Here is a 15,865-nt window from a genome sequence, read left to right on the forward strand (position 1 = left end):
AAAGGAATTATTATCCAATGGTCAATTTATCACCGTGCGGAAAGGATCTCAAGACACTGAACCCTGGCACTTTTGATGTGACTGGGCCGCACTCAAGTGCATTATCACTGTAGGCTACGAATCAGATACAACCAGGACGCGGTGCATGATTAGCATCTCATCATTTAATTTGCAAAGGCCACCAATAGGATAAACCCACGTGTTGATGGTGGGAGGCATTTTCACAAACGGTCAGCTTATTTCAAGCTTCCCAGATAATGACACCATTCCACCCACGCACCATCTCGCCATTGTTGGAAGCTTCATCGATGAAAGGGCTGTGGATGCAATGATGGAGTTATCCGATATCCAACCCGACAAGCAATCGAATCCAGCAGTTGAGCCGCTGGAAGATCTCGTCACAGAAAAAACATTGAATGAAGAGTCTAGGCTTCCCCAGAAGTCGCAAGATGAGACGGAAGACCTAGACGATGATTTGATCAGCATCCAGACTGAAACAGACATTCTTCTTCCCATAGAGAAAAATTCAGAGATTCCTGTTCAGGAGCACAAGCTCGGGCTTGATATTAACGCGATTCGCGGTTGGTCTGGCTCACAATACGACGACTACGAGTACGAACACTAGTGGCATTCCGAATCACAATTGCTGATTGAAATAGTGTTATTGCCGTTCATGGTATACGCGATGACTATAAAACCGCCTGGATGGACAAGAAGGGTGGTTGGGTCTTGAAAGAGAGATTGTTTAAAGGCCTGTCAATCAGGGAGATTGATTACTCTTACGAAATTGACCAAAACTCGATACTGTATCGACAGAATGGAATTGATATTCTCGCTGAAAGTCTTCTCGACAGCTACGCAAAGGAGCGTGAGCATCTGGCTGGAGTATGATTGTTGATCAAGCCTTCAATCGCAACAGACAGTCTAATATCTACACTATAGACAGAAACTGACCGACCGATTATTTGGGCGTGCCACGACATTGGAGGAACAATCGTCAAGCAGGTATGTCAAGCATGTTACTGAAGAACTGGTTATTGACTTAGCGAGGCTCTTTTCATAGCTTCACAGAACGTCGCGAAGTACGGCAAGATATTCATGCATACCACCGGCATAGTGAGTCAAACAATACGATGAAAGACATTTACTAAGTAAAAGGTGTTCATTGGCACTCCACATCGATTCAAATCGCACCATGATGCCCTGGATCAGATTTATCAACTTTTATTCCTTCCAGGGCCTGACATCCAGAGAGGGGTTTCAAGGATAGTGGAACATCTAACAGAACAGATATCATTGACCAACAAGCAATTTGTCACCACTAAGCTGTTAGACAGAGCTTGCATCTTCAACATCATATCCCGGAGTATCACCGATAGCCTGACAGAAATAGCTGATGGACGCAACTACGACAAGGTTAGAGCCTGGAGTAAGGCGACAGTAACTCCGTTTCACAGATATTCACACTTTATCGGGCATTCGTTCGAATCAAGTGGAAGAGTACACCAACGCACTGTTAACCACCTTGACCTTATCCGCGATGAGGGGTGTTCAGCGCTAGAAAGCTTTTCCAAACGATTCGAAATGACTGGATTTAGTAAATGAACTACCTTCTTACAACTGAAAATAAAAGAAATAACTAATCATTTATTGATTTCTAGGTCTCAAAATCAGCTACGGCCTGATTTCACTCCAGTCGCGATTGTTATCCCTTGCGCCTCCGACGCGGGTGCTTAACATCCCTTTTGATCCAGCACTACCGCCTTCACCCCTTCTGATATGGTTACATCAGCAAGAACAATATATATCGTACATGGAGCAAAAGGTAGGCCCCAATTATCTACACATCCACAGTGGCGGAAGCCCTTTGGTTGATATTGCGGATTGTTCACGCAATTTATACGCCGGCCTTGACTCCGATCTCGCGGTAGTGAACCCAGCCAAAACTGTCATTTACTTCGAGTTCGACAAATATGACTCACGATACCGAGATATCACATCTCTGCTGACATATCTAATCAATTCGATGGTGTGGCATTTCTGGCCCATTGCTGAGACATTGGTTTCCAAAGAGCTAACGTTCTTGAGTGAAATGAAGTCTTGGGCTTTGGAGGACCTATACCATATCTTCATGAAGGTTCGAATGTTTCTGCTTTGGAGGCAGGACCTCACATTTTTCATAAGCTGCTTCGATCAGTGTCCAGAGGATCAAAGAATATGGTTCATGGATCATCTTCTAAAGGAACAAAGCTACTCAAAAGCGTCTTTTCGCATGGTTATATCCACATCGACTTGTAACAGTCTCGGCATTGAAGACTTTGTCCCAGATCGACATGTCAATCTGCTTGACTGCCCCCTCTTCAAGGAACAACCACAAGACACGCTTTCCCGCGAGTTAATGCAAGGCCTCAATGACTTAGTGACCAAAAGGCCAAGATACAGCCGATTCCTATCCCAGATAAAGAATCTTCTCCATGAATGTCACCAGATCCCACAACTGGCTCTTTCAATTCTTCAATGGCTAGATGCATCCCATCGAGGCAAAAACAGGGACGAGATTGCGGCCGTCATCGCATCGTTATCACCAGCAACTGCAGGAAACATTGTACGAGTATTTTTGAAATATCTACCACCTGTTATTGAGCAAAAGGCAGAGACAGCCTTCACTTGGATCCAGCATGCTATGGAACCTTGGTCAGCAGATGCCCTTGTCGAAGTACTGGCATTACACGCATCTCCAGAAAAGGAGCCTTACTTTTGTGAGCTTGACAAGAAGGAAGAGATAGATGAATTAGTTGAAGCACTGGGTGGGATCATCATTGTGGAAAATGGCGATGTTAAATTTTGCCATCCTTCATTCTATCGAGTGACAGAGTTCATCGAAGGTCAAGAAAGAGAAGAATTCATGGCCAGGATCCACAGCTCAATGGCGACAGTTTGTTTGCGTTATTTTCAGCTAGAAAACGCACAATCCTTTCTCGACGATCTAATTCTGACAAAGCTGGTTGACATTCCCCCAGAAGCGCCGTTGGAACCCTTCGTTATTTACCACAAGCGATCGTCTATGAGTGAATACGCAGTCCGATTCTGGGCGGAGCACTACAATGCTAGTGGGAGCTTCAAACCAAAACGGCTGGTCCTTGACCTTTTTGGCGACAAATGTTACAGAGCTCGTTGGGAGATTCCGTTTTGGCTCATGTCGAACCCCTTCACAAGAATCGGTCGACATTATATTTCCATGCTTCCAATATTTGCGATGTTGGGCCTAGAAGACTTGATTGACGATGAAATCATGTCCAAGTGTGATGATCGATGGTTCAATAAGGATTGTTGGTTTGCTATTGTGGAAGCCATACGATGGGGAAATACAAGGATTGCTACGAGACTCCTCGGTCATGCTGAAGTTGATGAAGCAGAGCTACAGGTCGCTCTACTATGGGCCGCGGCACAAAATGATCAAGAGATCATCCAAGACTTGCTTGCCAAGATTCCAAATATGAACAAGTTCTATTGGCCCGAAAATCTTATTCATCGCGCAGCAGCAATGGGACAAGATCGGCTACTGTCTGCCATGCTCACATCTGGCTGCGATATCGATAAGGTCGGCAGATACTGGGATGCACCCCCTGCTATCAATGCAGCGTGGCGGAATCAGGTTTCTACACTCAAGATGTTATTGACATCGGAGGCGAAACTAGATCTTTCATTGACAGACAGTGATGGCGACACTTTATTGATGGTGGCGACGCGAGGAGGAAATCCAGACCTGCTCGAACTTGTCACAAATGCTGTATCAAACGGTGCAGGAATGAAAGACACCAAATATACGAGGAAAGAATTGGTACAAGCTACATTATGGTTCTGCTCACACAAAGCCCTCGACTTGATCCTCAAATCCGGGATAGGATGCAGGGAACGGGCTCAAGATTCCGTTTTTGTGACAGCAGCTGATGATGGCTTCTTGGAGTGTGTACACATCTTGGTGTCCCACGGTTTCGTTCCAGACAAAGAGGACTCAGCAGGCACTGCACTTTATAACGCAGTCTCCAAAGGCTACGTCGATATTGTGAGGCTACTGCTGAAACATGACCCTAAGCCAAAGATGGATATAACGACGCCAGGCAAAAACACTATCTTGACAAACGCTATTAGCAGCGGCAATATTGAAATCGCATCGCTGCTTATAGGGCACGGCGCTGCTGTCGATGCCACTGACGATAATGACACTTCCGTCAAGACCCCTTTATGCAGAGCCTGTGCAGTAGGAAACTTGGAAATGGTTAAGCTTCTGCTCGAGAACAACGCTGACGTCAACTATACTGTCGGCTTCGCTCATTCACCTCTATTTTCAGCCCTTTACAACTGGAATTCTGAGGTAGCCAAGTATCTTCTGGCAAACACTCAAGCTGACGTTATGTGGACAACACCTGGAAATATTGGGATGCTTCATGCAGCCCACGGCGATCCTGAGATACTTGGTGAACTATTGAAAAGGGGTGTCCCGATCGATGGTGTGAGCAGCTGGGGAACGGTTCTCAATGTCGCGGCATATTTTGGAGAGCCGGACTCGATCAAAGTTCTACTCAACAATGACCCAAAGCCAGACTTGAATGTCAAGGCGCTCAATGATTTAGTTCCCAAGGGCCACCAAGGCTACACTCCTCTTCAATCTGCATGCAAAGAATGCTCGTTTGAAAGTGTCGATATACTTTTGGCGGCCGGCGCTAACCCTCACATCATCAACAATATGGGCGAGGATGCTGTTGATATCTTGCTTCAAGCACCCTCGGAGTCAGAAGATTGTGAAAGGCTTCTAAGGTTGTTATTCTCTGCGCCATACAACATGCCCAAGGAGCGGGTCGATGAAGGAGGACGAACGCGTCTTCACAGAATCAAAGAGTCTACATCTATCCACTTTGTGCGTCGTCTTACAAGTCTCATTTCTGAACTTGATATCAAAGACAAAGAGGGTTACACACCTCTAGCCGTGGCTGCCAGTAAGGGGAACACAGACGTCGCCAGGTATCTCATCGAGCTAGGTGCCAAGGTAAATATCTTCAGCTCAAAATTCGGCAGCATACTCCATCTAGCCGTCAGACATGGCACCATAGATCTTGCCAAACTTTTGATAAGTTCTGGGACAGATCCCGAGATGGTAGACCCTCAGTATGGCGAGTCCCTCATGTATGCAGCCCTCGAAATATCTACGTCAGAATGCCGGAACCGTATGGTCAGATACCTGGCTGATGAGGTCAAAGTTTCTATCGAAAGGTTGGGTGGTGAATTCGGATATCCAGTAATCCTGGCTGCATCCATGACGAGGCAACCCACAGACAGCGGTGCTGAATTGCTGAAATTCCTTATCCGGCGCAACGCTCGACTAGATGTTACCGATAATCAAGGTCGAAGCGCAATACATTTCTTGTCAAGATCTAGTTCTCTCGATCTTTTCAAGATATTGCTACGAGATAGGAGCATGCTTAATGCGGTAGACAAATTTGGCCGCATGCCTATTCACTTTGCAGCTTCAAATCCAGATCCCGCCTACCTTGAATATCTACTTGATATAGGGACGATTGTTGATATAGACGTCAAAGATCTTGATCAGTGGACACCACTTATGTGGGCTGCGCGGTCTGGTTCCAAGATTATCATCGAGCGTCTTCTTTCAGAGAAGGCTGATATCTGGGCGCACACTCGTTCCTTGGACTCTCGAGATAGTTGGTCGCCTTTAAAATTGGCGCGCTTTGCCGGTCGCAGTTCTGCTGAATTAAGTGATCTCGAACCCCAAGAGCGATCGAGAGTCCGTCAAGATGGTACGGTCGAGGTGTGGGACGAGTACTTTCACAAGAGCAAAGCTGGAGATGTTAAGGAGTACCACTACTGCGACAGCTGTCTCGTGGTAAGTAGAGTACGAATTACGTGATTATCAATTTCTAATACTCTCAGACCATCATCGGACTGCGATGGACGTGCATGGTATGTGAAGATAGCTATGATCTTTGTTTCAAATGCTTCCCCAATCGGTCTGGCTTGCATGACATGGAGCATAACTTCGAGTCGATCGGACCTCTATATCGAGAGGATGTTGATGGGGACAGTGTACAAAGTCATGATACAGAAGCCGCGGCGTTGAGTGTTGATGAAGGAGGGCTCATCTTGCACGAGGATAATGCAAATGACATCGACGACTTGGATTCGGATTCAGATAGTTAGCACGGCGTATATCGAGATATCTTTAGTGATCGATCCTAAACCTTGCCTATGGCTATTTCTTGTAATTAATGTTAACTATTTTTTAATTATTATCTTTTATAAAATTAAGCTAATAAGGTATTTACCTAAGGCAGGGTTAAAGATAGATAGTAAGGCACTCTCCTATAGTTTTTAAATAAGGAAAAGAATATAATTGGATAGGTGTAGTTTAAGGAGATATGGCTGACAGCCGCAGCGCCCCGAATATTCATCCGTAGCGCCCTCATTCGCCAGCACAACTTCCTACTTCTGCTTAACCTATAGTGCCATCCGCCTCTAGTGTTCGGCTTGGTCTGGTTGCGAACTGGTCCTAAATTGCCCAAGAATTTCGGTTTTAAAAAAGGCGATTTGTGTATCAAAGACTACAAGACAATTAGTAACTATGGATATGCTCATAGAGATACAGGCTTTGACTATCGTGTTTCACCGTCTGAGATATCTTGGGATGACTTCAAGAAGAGATTTAGTGCCACCCAGTCGCGAGGTCATAAGTTTGATTCTAATTACAACATTCTCTTGGGGAAAATGCTAGTCATAACGGAATGCCAATTTATGAATTGTTCTTTCTAATTGTATTCGACAATTTCAGGGAAATCATCAAACAGTGTGACACCGATCGCCACCAACTGAGTGGAGCATGGGAATACAATGGTCAGCTGTGTTAATCCAACGGGTACATTTCTTCGTGTGAAGTGACCTTTCATTGAAACCCTGGTCTTGGGTGTTCTAGCTACTATATATAGTCAATAGCTACCGAGGTAGGGGAAATCTAAGGCTTGTAGGTAGGGAAAATCGTCTAGCGAATCAAAACCCTCCTTTAACACTATGAGATATACGGGTACATTTCGACTTGAAATACTGCAAAGAAAAGAGTTATGTGCCTCTGATAACAATCTTGTATATTACACGCGGCTAAACACAATAGTATCGCTTTCAAACCCCGTGTTGTCCATGAACGCCAATGCTACCCGTACAGTAAATATGTGAAAAGTACCATCCGACTCAGCCTCGACGTAACGTAATCAAGACTGGGAGGGGACTGAGATTCCAGTTGAACGCCTTTTGTCTTCGTAGGTGACATTCCATGTCACTTCTTTGTTGATAATCATCTCGTGACTACCCGTCCGAGAGATTTCCTCCTCAGTTATGTCATCGAGACTAGTCCTTTCACTCTCGTGTGTTATTGTTGCTTGATGCGCAATCACATCAGGCCTCCAGTTACATGGCCGCCCAGTGCTTGCGGACGAAGCAACAGATGATACTGTCGATGTAGTAATGGCTGGACAATTGATCTTGCCCAACTCTTGAAGCGCGATTGAGTTCGATGGATCGGGATTTGTCTCGTCGAAAGCGATAGGGAAGCCCCAGCCGATGTTGAAAGAAGCCATGAAACTCTTGAGATTAGGCGAGGTAGCAGACAGTAGAGACCATGAAACCATTATCTGTTGCCACATGAGGGTTTTGGTAACCGCGAATTGAGGTTCATCGGCGAGCGGGTATCTGTTCGCACATGCCACATGAACAGCCGCCAGACCGATGAGAGGTAGTCGAAATGAAAAGGCGGCGACAACTTGCCACTTTCGACTGTGGCCAATGTTGACTGACCATACTAATTGGACGATGAGGGCGAGTGTCAATAGTTCCGTTACTATATCGAGTGATGCGATGGACAGCCAACGGCCTCTCTGTGTTATTTTTGTTAGAATTGGAAACAATTGAAAAGAGGATTCGCACCTGGTGTGGACATCGTTCGAGGTTATGCACAGTCAAGACGCTGGTGGGATCGCAGTTGATAAGGAACGAAATGCTTGACGCGACGCCCCATATAACGGTAATGACTATGAGTGCGATGCAAAATGGCTCGCTCTTACCGGGTCTGCAGTCGATGATACGTCGGATAAGAGCAAGGACCGAGCATTTTGCAAAAGTCAATGTCATAATGAAGAATATGGTCGACGCGACGAGACACTGAATAGCGGTGAGTTAGATGCGGTACGTAAATATCATCAATTGAAGCTCACCTTTGACGAGACGGCCCATTGCTCAGGTGTCGTGATGTGGTTCTTTTTGCCAAGACCATGTTGTAAACCCACAAACATGGACACACACTGCCCTATGTGAAGAACCTGCACGGTTACCACAGGTCAGTTCGATGTATCACAACGACATGATAAACAATAATACTCACAAACGCCACGCCGTACAACACATCATCTACCCCAAACATGCGGTATTTAATGTATATTCTCGCCACAGCCACATGCAGCGCGTAGATAAGTGACAGAATGGTCAGTATCCACAGATTCCCAGCATGGTCATCTGAAGTAATGGGAGAAAACTGATTTGACTCGTACTCCACCATGGTGAAGAGGCGAGAAAAGAACAAGTCAAGAATGGAAACATGACAATGCAATTAATGAGTGGAACTCCAAGACTTCTTCAAGGAGTAGAACAATGTTTATTGATATCTGATTGCATCTCAGTGGCACAATTAGGCTACAAAGAAGAGAGACATACATGTGTCGGAGATGGCTGTCTGTTGGTGATGATTTCGAGGCTTGACAGTCGGTAGAGACAGCCACGCTTTAATTTCGGGCTCGGCATTTCGCCTGGATCTGAATTGATCGCGGAGCTGGAGAGTTTCCGATGACCATCTTAGATTATGCGCAGATGCGGATACGAGATAGTATGAGTCTCAAATTCGCTGTCTTGGAATATCGTGCAAACATTTCCCAATTCGTACCTCAATAGAATCAATAGTGGAGACACGCCACGTTCCCGATTTGGGTGTCAATAGACTGTCAGCCTTGGCAAACCCTAACCACTGGCAAATCGCAATATCAAGATTGCGGTGAGATCTCGCTGTTGGTTCTATTGATGTACGAACCCATGCAACATCCTTGCTCTGATGGAATTCGGATCAAGTGAGGATTACGCGGAATCTACTTCTGTTGGTTGATGTGAAACAACTGCAGATTAACTCAAGTCAAAGCTTCACTTCAGTAACAAAAGACGGTGCACAATAACGGTCATTTCACCTATCAAACTCACTTGTCAAAAGGGAATAAACCTGTCATCGTCACACTAATCCATCGGAGATAGTAATAAGGTTTAAAATGGCCAGTAACAATTGGAACTAGACAGGCTCGGGACGGAGCGAGCGCGATGATCTCGGTCTGGTCTAGGCTCAAGGGAGCGATTTTGAACCCTGTCACATTGTACATCAAGATGCGCTGGTGCATCAGATCAGTTGGACAAGGATAAGACAGCCCAGAAAGACTCGGCATACCAAATAGCAAAACAATCCATCAGGTCACATCGCACCGCTGTGCTCGTGCATGTGTCTCCCGAGCTTTATTTCCCGCTCCCTTCCCTTTTTTTTCTTTGTCTTTAATCTGTACCGTTTACTCTCTCTTGTCGTGCCAGACGTTGTCAACATTCTCACTATCCAATCCTCCAACCATGACCACCAATCAGGACAAGAGATCTTTCGATGTGTGCGATACTGCTCGCTTCAGCGAAAGTGACAATGTCGATGAGAAGAAAGGCACTCCGGCTGATCGCGCCGATATGTATCGGCTGGGGAAAACACAGGATCTGAGGGTATGTTGTGACTATGACCGGATGCTACTGCATTGATGCGCTGACTTGTGATTAGAGGAACTTTCGCTTTTTGTCAATCTTTGGCTTCTCCATGATTCTCATGTGTTCATGGGAGTTTTCGCTGAGGTACAATACACATCCTTGTATTATTAGAATGGACTGGCTAACAGTTAATGTTCTTACAGTGTCGCAGCAATCGGTCTGGTCAATGGTGGTACAGCCGGCTTAATCTGGATGTTCTTCATCTGCTGGATAGGCTTCCTGCTCGTTAATATCTCAATGGCCGAAATGGCTTCAATGTGCGTGTCCATCTCTCGACATCCTCGGCATTGCTAACTAGTTCTACTTCCAGGGCCCCAACGACCGGAGGACAATACCACTGGGTATCCGAATTCGCGCCGACGAAGTACCAAAAGCTTACCAGCTATCTTATGGGATGGATGTGTGTCCTCGGCTGGCAAGTCGCATGCGCAGCGACCGCCTTCATCGCTGGTACACAGATCCAAGGCCTCATCATCCTGAACAACCCCAATTACTTCCCCCATCCATGGCACGGAACACTCCTTGCCATCGCCGTCGCTGCCTTCACCGTCGTCTTCAATACACTGCTGGCTAGAAAGCTTCCCTTGATCGAAGCTATCGTTCTGGTCATTCACATTTTTGCCTTTTTCGGTATCCTCGTTACTCTCTGGGTTCTATCACCGAGAGCTAATGCGAAAGACGTTTTTACCCAATTCAGTGACGGAGGTGGTTGGGGAAGTCTCGGCGGCTCGGCTCTCGTGGGTATCATTGCTGGTACTATCCCTCTTCTTGGAGGCGACGCTGCTGTCCACATGTCCGAGGAACTTCGTGATGCCAGCAGTACCCTTCCGAAAGCCATGATCTTGACAACTGTTGTCAATGGCTTTTTCGGGTGGATGATGGTTATTACTTTCTGTTTTTGCATCGGCGACTTGGAACAGGTTATCTCGTCACCCACAGGTCAGCCTTTCATGCAAGTATTTCTTAACTCGACACAATCTGCTGCCAGCGCGACAGCCATGTCGACTTTCATCGTTGCCATGACCATATTTGCCAACCTGACTGTGGTAGCCACAGCATCTCGACAACTCTACGCCTTTGCCAGAGATCATGGAGTTCCCTTTGACACGTGGTTCTCCCGTGTACCGACAGGTTACGATGTGCCCATCAACGCGATCATGGTGACATTCGTAACATCATGCCTGTTGTCACTCCTCAACATTGGTTCTCCTGTCGCTCTCAATTCCATCACATCGATGGCAACGACAGGCCAATTGTCCAGCTACATCGTCTGTATCAGTTGTATGGCTTGGAGACGCTGTGCCAAACAGCCTATCCTTCCTTCCAAGTTCAATCTCGGCCGATGGGGACTGCCTATCAACATCGCTTCAGTGGTTTTTCTTCTCATTATTTTCGTACTTGCTTTTATGCCTGGCAATCCTAACCCGACAGCAGCGGAGATGAACTGGAGTATCGTCATGTATGCTGCGGTTTCAATCTTTGCTGTAGTTTACTATATCCTACAAGGAAAGCACCGTTATGAGGGGCCCGTTGCGTACGTTCGCAAACTTGATTAGGTAGTAGAGATACTTGATGGGTGAAAATAAAGCTGTTCCTGAAACATTAAAAAATGTCTTACAATTGGCTCAATTTCGTGACATACAAGAAAGATAGCCATGTATAATTAATCACACTGCTTCTATTCTGTCAAAAATGTTTGTTAACTAAACCCATGTTCGGGGTCATGGTTATGTCCTTGTTTTCTCGCCCTGTCGCAAATTTGACCTGTACTATAACCTTGGTGGCTGTTTATGGGACCGGAATGACTGGCTCAGAGTTGTTTGTTGGTACGACTCGTAGGTGAAAGTGGTGTGTGTGGTGGTCCACTTGAATGAGACACATCACTTCTAGGGAGAGAGTCCCGTCAGTAGCCTAAATAAACCCTGCTTATTTCTTTCCTTGACATTAACGTTGATATGATGAGGCCAATCGGATCCAATCGGAACAACCTTGCATACAGATGATTGTTGGACACAGATGTATAAGAACCTTGTCCTGCACTCTTTGCACAACTTGTAAATCTTACTCACTTCAATTAGCAATTACAAGGTTGATCAGAGATTCACCATAACCATGTCTCAAATCACACTACGAGAAGCGAGTTACTTTGAACTACCAGAGATCGCTAACATCCTGACAAAGGCTTTTTGGGATCATGAGATCTTTGGCGACCTGATCCATCCACGTCGTAGAGTTTTTCCTCATGATACACAGATGTACTGGCTACGACGTGCACGCGTCACCTTCTGGGATTATCGCTGGCGATTTGTCGTTGCTGTGGCTAAGGACAGTAGTGGAAAGGAAGTCATCGCCGGTGTTGCGCAATGGGAAAGGCTGGGAGAAGGAGGAAAGAAACTTGAATGCTTCTATCTAGATCCTCGTAAGGACTCTCTTTCTCGCGCTCGACCCTATCTGATAGCTAACTTATCGTCGTAGGAAATCTTCTCAAGCCACTTTCTGCATTGGTTATGCACGTACAAGCCAAACTCTCACCCAGCCGAGCAGCTGATCTGAAAAACGAAGACATCATCGAGCGGGCGTACCCCTACTTCACACACATCTGGAGCCAAAAACGAGCCGAGTCATGGTATCTCGCAGCATTGGCAGTTCATCCGGATTTTCAAGGTCAGGGTGTGGGGAAGAAGCTGACACAATGGGGAATTGAAAAGGCTCAGGCCGAGGGTGTTTGCGCTTCGGTCATCGCTGCACATGGAACGGATGAATTCTACAAGAGACTGGGGTTTGATGAGCAGTTTGGTAGAGCCAACGATGGGATAGGGAATCCGTTGGCCAACGTTCCAGGGTCGAACATGTATTGGTACTGGCCTCGGACTTAGATTTACTTCCACTGACTTGAAGGCTTAGTTTTAAATTTGTGGTAGATTGGTTTTCTATTGTAATATAATGTATATAAAGCACTTTCTCTATTTATGAGGAGGACGTTCTTGTACTTATAATACCTACAAAGCTTCGCGCTCTGGATCCTGAAGCCTAGCAAGCTCCAGCAATAATCTATATAAATAAATCGCCATATCAACCTCCCTCACGGCTTTCCTTATCCACTCCTTGCCTCGGTTTGCGATATCCTCGGCCAAACTCTGCCCTCTCTCCGTCGAGGTTAAGTAGGTTACCAGTTCGGGTAACTCTTTAAGACTCTGGCTGACAGGGATATAATGCACCCAAGGCATCAACCTCTCGCCATGCCACTCTCGTAAAAGAGCTTGTTTCAATGGGAGTGAATTTGAAGACAATAGTTTATAGTATCGTCCACTTATACCGTTCCCATCGAGATCAAATGCGAGCTTTGAGCCAAAGGCTTTGTCCTTGTTTGCCCAGGACTTGACGTCAAAGTAGGTACTTTGGTCCCGGCAGAACTTCCAGTCGCATTGGAAGATTCTCGTGAAGCCAACGTCGAAGAGTCGTCCGTTTAAAAATCCTGATTTAACGGTGCTGACCGAATCTCCATCCTTCCGTAGGTATGAGTGTTTTCGTTGTCCCAGATTCTGGGCCATTGATACAAATCTTTGCCGTTGGTAATTTCTCCACCGACCATCATGTGCGTAACCTCCAGTTGTTGAACCTCTCCAGTACAGATTGTTCGTCTTCTCGGACCAGGGCATATCTCGATCATTATCATATTCAAATTCCTTCTCAATGTAGGCTGGGCTGGGGATTAAGATGTCTCCCATTGTTGAATATGCGCCAGTCGATAATACTGGTACTAAACCCTCAATAAAGGAAAACGTTTTGGGACTGATAAATGCTCCATGCAGACTTTGGTATTCAGGATGTTGGCATATATCCGACTCGGATTGGTGATCTTCAACAAAAGGCAGCCCGAACATCCCGAAGTTTTTCGAAATCCCCTCGGACTTTGCTTCTGAAGCTGGGCAAAATTTTGTCAAAATGTCCCAGGTTGGACGTTGCGACATATCGGTGAGCTTGAACTGCTTTTCTGTATCGCCACTCGGTGATTGACTCATGATCCTGGGCTCATCATAATGATTGATGAGAAGCCTGACGTTGGGAAGAACACCTGGAAAATTGTATAATAGCTTATTGAACAGAAAACTATAGTGTCTGTCATACTCGCGATTTGGGTGCTTGCACGTCATTTGAGATGTCTTGCCCTGGAAGTCACAGAGCCAGACTTCGCTTTCTGGAGTTTTGTATAACTCAGTCATAGCCCCAGCGACTTCTTTGCCACTGATTTTCAGGAAGGGTAATATCGAGTCAGTCATCATGTCAAATTCGTCGATGATCGGGGATTGATGGTGTCGGGCGAATTGGAACCAGCCTTTGAAGCCTGGTGGAGGGTCGATGCGGTATCGGCGTTTATACTCAGTCGCTGCAGATTCATAAGTCTTGGACTGGTTCCTCACCATGGCTTCAAACTTTTCCATTGCTTGTCCAGCTAGAATCTCGACGGGGTGCGGTTGGTCGTCGCTGAAAGCGTTGACCGCTGCATTTTGGGTTTTATAAATCGTGTATTCATTGAAGACGAACGGAAAAATAGATGCCGTTAAGAATAGCCATAGTATTGGTTTCCCTTTGGCTTGTTTGGGTAGGAATTGTGTGACCTGAGCCAGGGAAACAGTCGACACAAAGACATGAGAAATAGCTTGAAGCTGGGAACTCTGAGATGAGGGATCTCTTGTGCACGCTAGAGCAAATGTTCCAATGGCTGGAGCTATAACCCAAGAGGATTGATTCGCCTAGTGATGTCAGCCGTGTCCTATAAAATTCGAAACAACGAGGTACTTACGCTTTGTATGGTAAAGAACCACGCTGCAGCTTTGAAGGACCCTGATAGTAGTGTCGTGACAATGTCACTTGTCGGTGGCCCAAGTATGAGCATTTGCGCGACTATGGAGACTACGAGTAGACATGCTGTTCGAAATGAGATGTCTTCGATACATGCTTCGATGTCTAATGATGAGATACCAAATTTGGTCCCGGGAGTGAGAACGCTATAAACAACAAGCAGAGATGCCACTAAAATAATGGAAACAAGTGATCCGAAGAGGTCTCCGTTCGAAAGTGATATCACCGCTGGGATAGCTGTTAATACAGAACCCCAGACTGTATTGATAATAGAAGGTTGTATTTGAGGTTCTGAATAGGTTGTCTTGTTTCGGAAGGTTAGGTGAACTCCAAGTAGCAGCGGCGTCAGAGCAGGCTGGGTTCATGTTAGTAAGATCAAGCAAAGCTAACAAATAATCTTACATAGAAACCAATTGTGTTACTCTCAGCTCTATAAAATGCAGCTGCCACAACTCCAATAGGGATAAGCCAGTGCGATTTTGTTGGCTGATCCTGTTTCTTTGGCTCATGTGATTGTTCAAAGGGCAATGTATGGTGCGAAACAGATGAAGGGAAACGTTTGAAAAGAAAAGGAAGAATAGCCCAGCAGACTATTTCAGAGCACAGCTCTAACCTTTTGGCTGGGTAATATTGTGTAAGGGTCGTGAATAGTATGGCACCGGCTGCAGAACCCACCGCTGGATCAACATGTGTAAAGACTGACATCATGAAATAGACACGGATTTACCGGAAAGCGGCTGTCGCACAGTAGAAAGGGTAAGGCGAAGCTGAGCTGACAGTTGCAGCATGGAGCCTCAAAACTCGGATCATTCAGCAACGACAATCACTGGAAATGGAAACAAAGGGGGAAAACAAGGAGGAATATTATGTCTTTTTGTCATTGATATTTCAGATGAGGCCAAGTAGTCTTGGCATGTCTAACCATCATAACAAAGCTTGGCAAGTGGACAGGGGCAGTCCATCAAAGGATCTAGAAGCTAGCACCAATGTCTGGACTTGACTGGTAGGTTAGATGCGGTGACAGAAGTAGTCAGATCCCCATGAGGCTATGCTGGATTATTTGTTGCATATATGCGAATAGGCAGTTGTTTATGGGATTTAC

At 45.8% G+C, this 15,865-nt stretch overlaps 5 protein-coding genes across 5 annotated transcripts; 3 read left to right on the top strand and 2 right to left on the bottom strand.

The window, feature by feature from the left end:
• Positions 1-331: 331 nt before the first annotated feature.
• Positions 332-1,605, top strand: FPOAC1_000094 (uncharacterized protein; the record flags this gene model as incomplete). The annotated part of the gene is made up of 5 exons (XM_044844714.1): positions 332-612; positions 660-885; positions 943-1,005; positions 1,051-1,116; positions 1,159-1,605. 5 exons carry the CDS (start codon positions 332-334, stop codon positions 1,603-1,605), a joined length of 1,083 nt encoding a protein of 360 aa, XP_044710630.1.
• Positions 1,606-2,272: 667 nt separating this feature from the next.
• On the top strand, positions 2,273-6,216 carry FPOAC1_000095 (uncharacterized protein; the record flags this gene model as incomplete). Its single annotated transcript, XM_044844715.1, has 2 exons — positions 2,273-5,902; positions 5,950-6,216. 2 exons carry the CDS (start codon positions 2,273-2,275, stop codon positions 6,214-6,216), a joined length of 3,897 nt encoding a protein of 1,298 aa, XP_044710631.1.
• Positions 6,217-7,277: 1,061 nt separating this feature from the next.
• Positions 7,278-8,617, bottom strand: FPOAC1_000096 (uncharacterized protein; the record flags this gene model as incomplete). The annotated part of the gene is made up of 4 exons (XM_044844716.1): positions 7,278-7,940; positions 7,990-8,223; positions 8,277-8,381; positions 8,444-8,617. 4 exons carry the CDS (start codon positions 8,615-8,617, stop codon positions 7,278-7,280), a joined length of 1,176 nt encoding a protein of 391 aa, XP_044710632.1.
• A 1,100-nt stretch (positions 8,618-9,717) lies between these two features.
• On the top strand, positions 9,718-12,776 carry FPOAC1_000097 (uncharacterized protein; the record flags this gene model as incomplete). The annotated part of the gene is made up of 6 exons (XM_044844717.1): positions 9,718-9,858; positions 9,914-9,984; positions 10,044-10,157; positions 10,211-11,434; positions 11,979-12,319; positions 12,376-12,776. The coding sequence occupies 6 exons, from the start codon at positions 9,718-9,720 to the stop codon at positions 12,774-12,776; spliced, it is 2,292 nt and encodes a 763-aa protein (XP_044710633.1).
• A 123-nt stretch (positions 12,777-12,899) lies between these two features.
• Positions 12,900-15,468, bottom strand: FPOAC1_000098 (uncharacterized protein; the record flags this gene model as incomplete). The annotated part of the gene is made up of 3 exons (XM_044844718.1): positions 12,900-14,654; positions 14,705-15,118; positions 15,166-15,468. The coding sequence occupies 3 exons, from the start codon at positions 15,466-15,468 to the stop codon at positions 12,900-12,902; spliced, it is 2,472 nt and encodes an 823-aa protein (XP_044710634.1).
• Positions 15,469-15,865: the final 397 nt, after the last annotated feature.

Source organism: Fusarium poae, chromosome 1, assembly GCF_019609905.1.
Source record: "Fusarium poae strain DAOMC 252244 chromosome 1, whole genome shotgun sequence".
Classification (NCBI taxonomy): Eukaryota; Fungi; Ascomycota; class Sordariomycetes; order Hypocreales; family Nectriaceae; genus Fusarium; species Fusarium poae.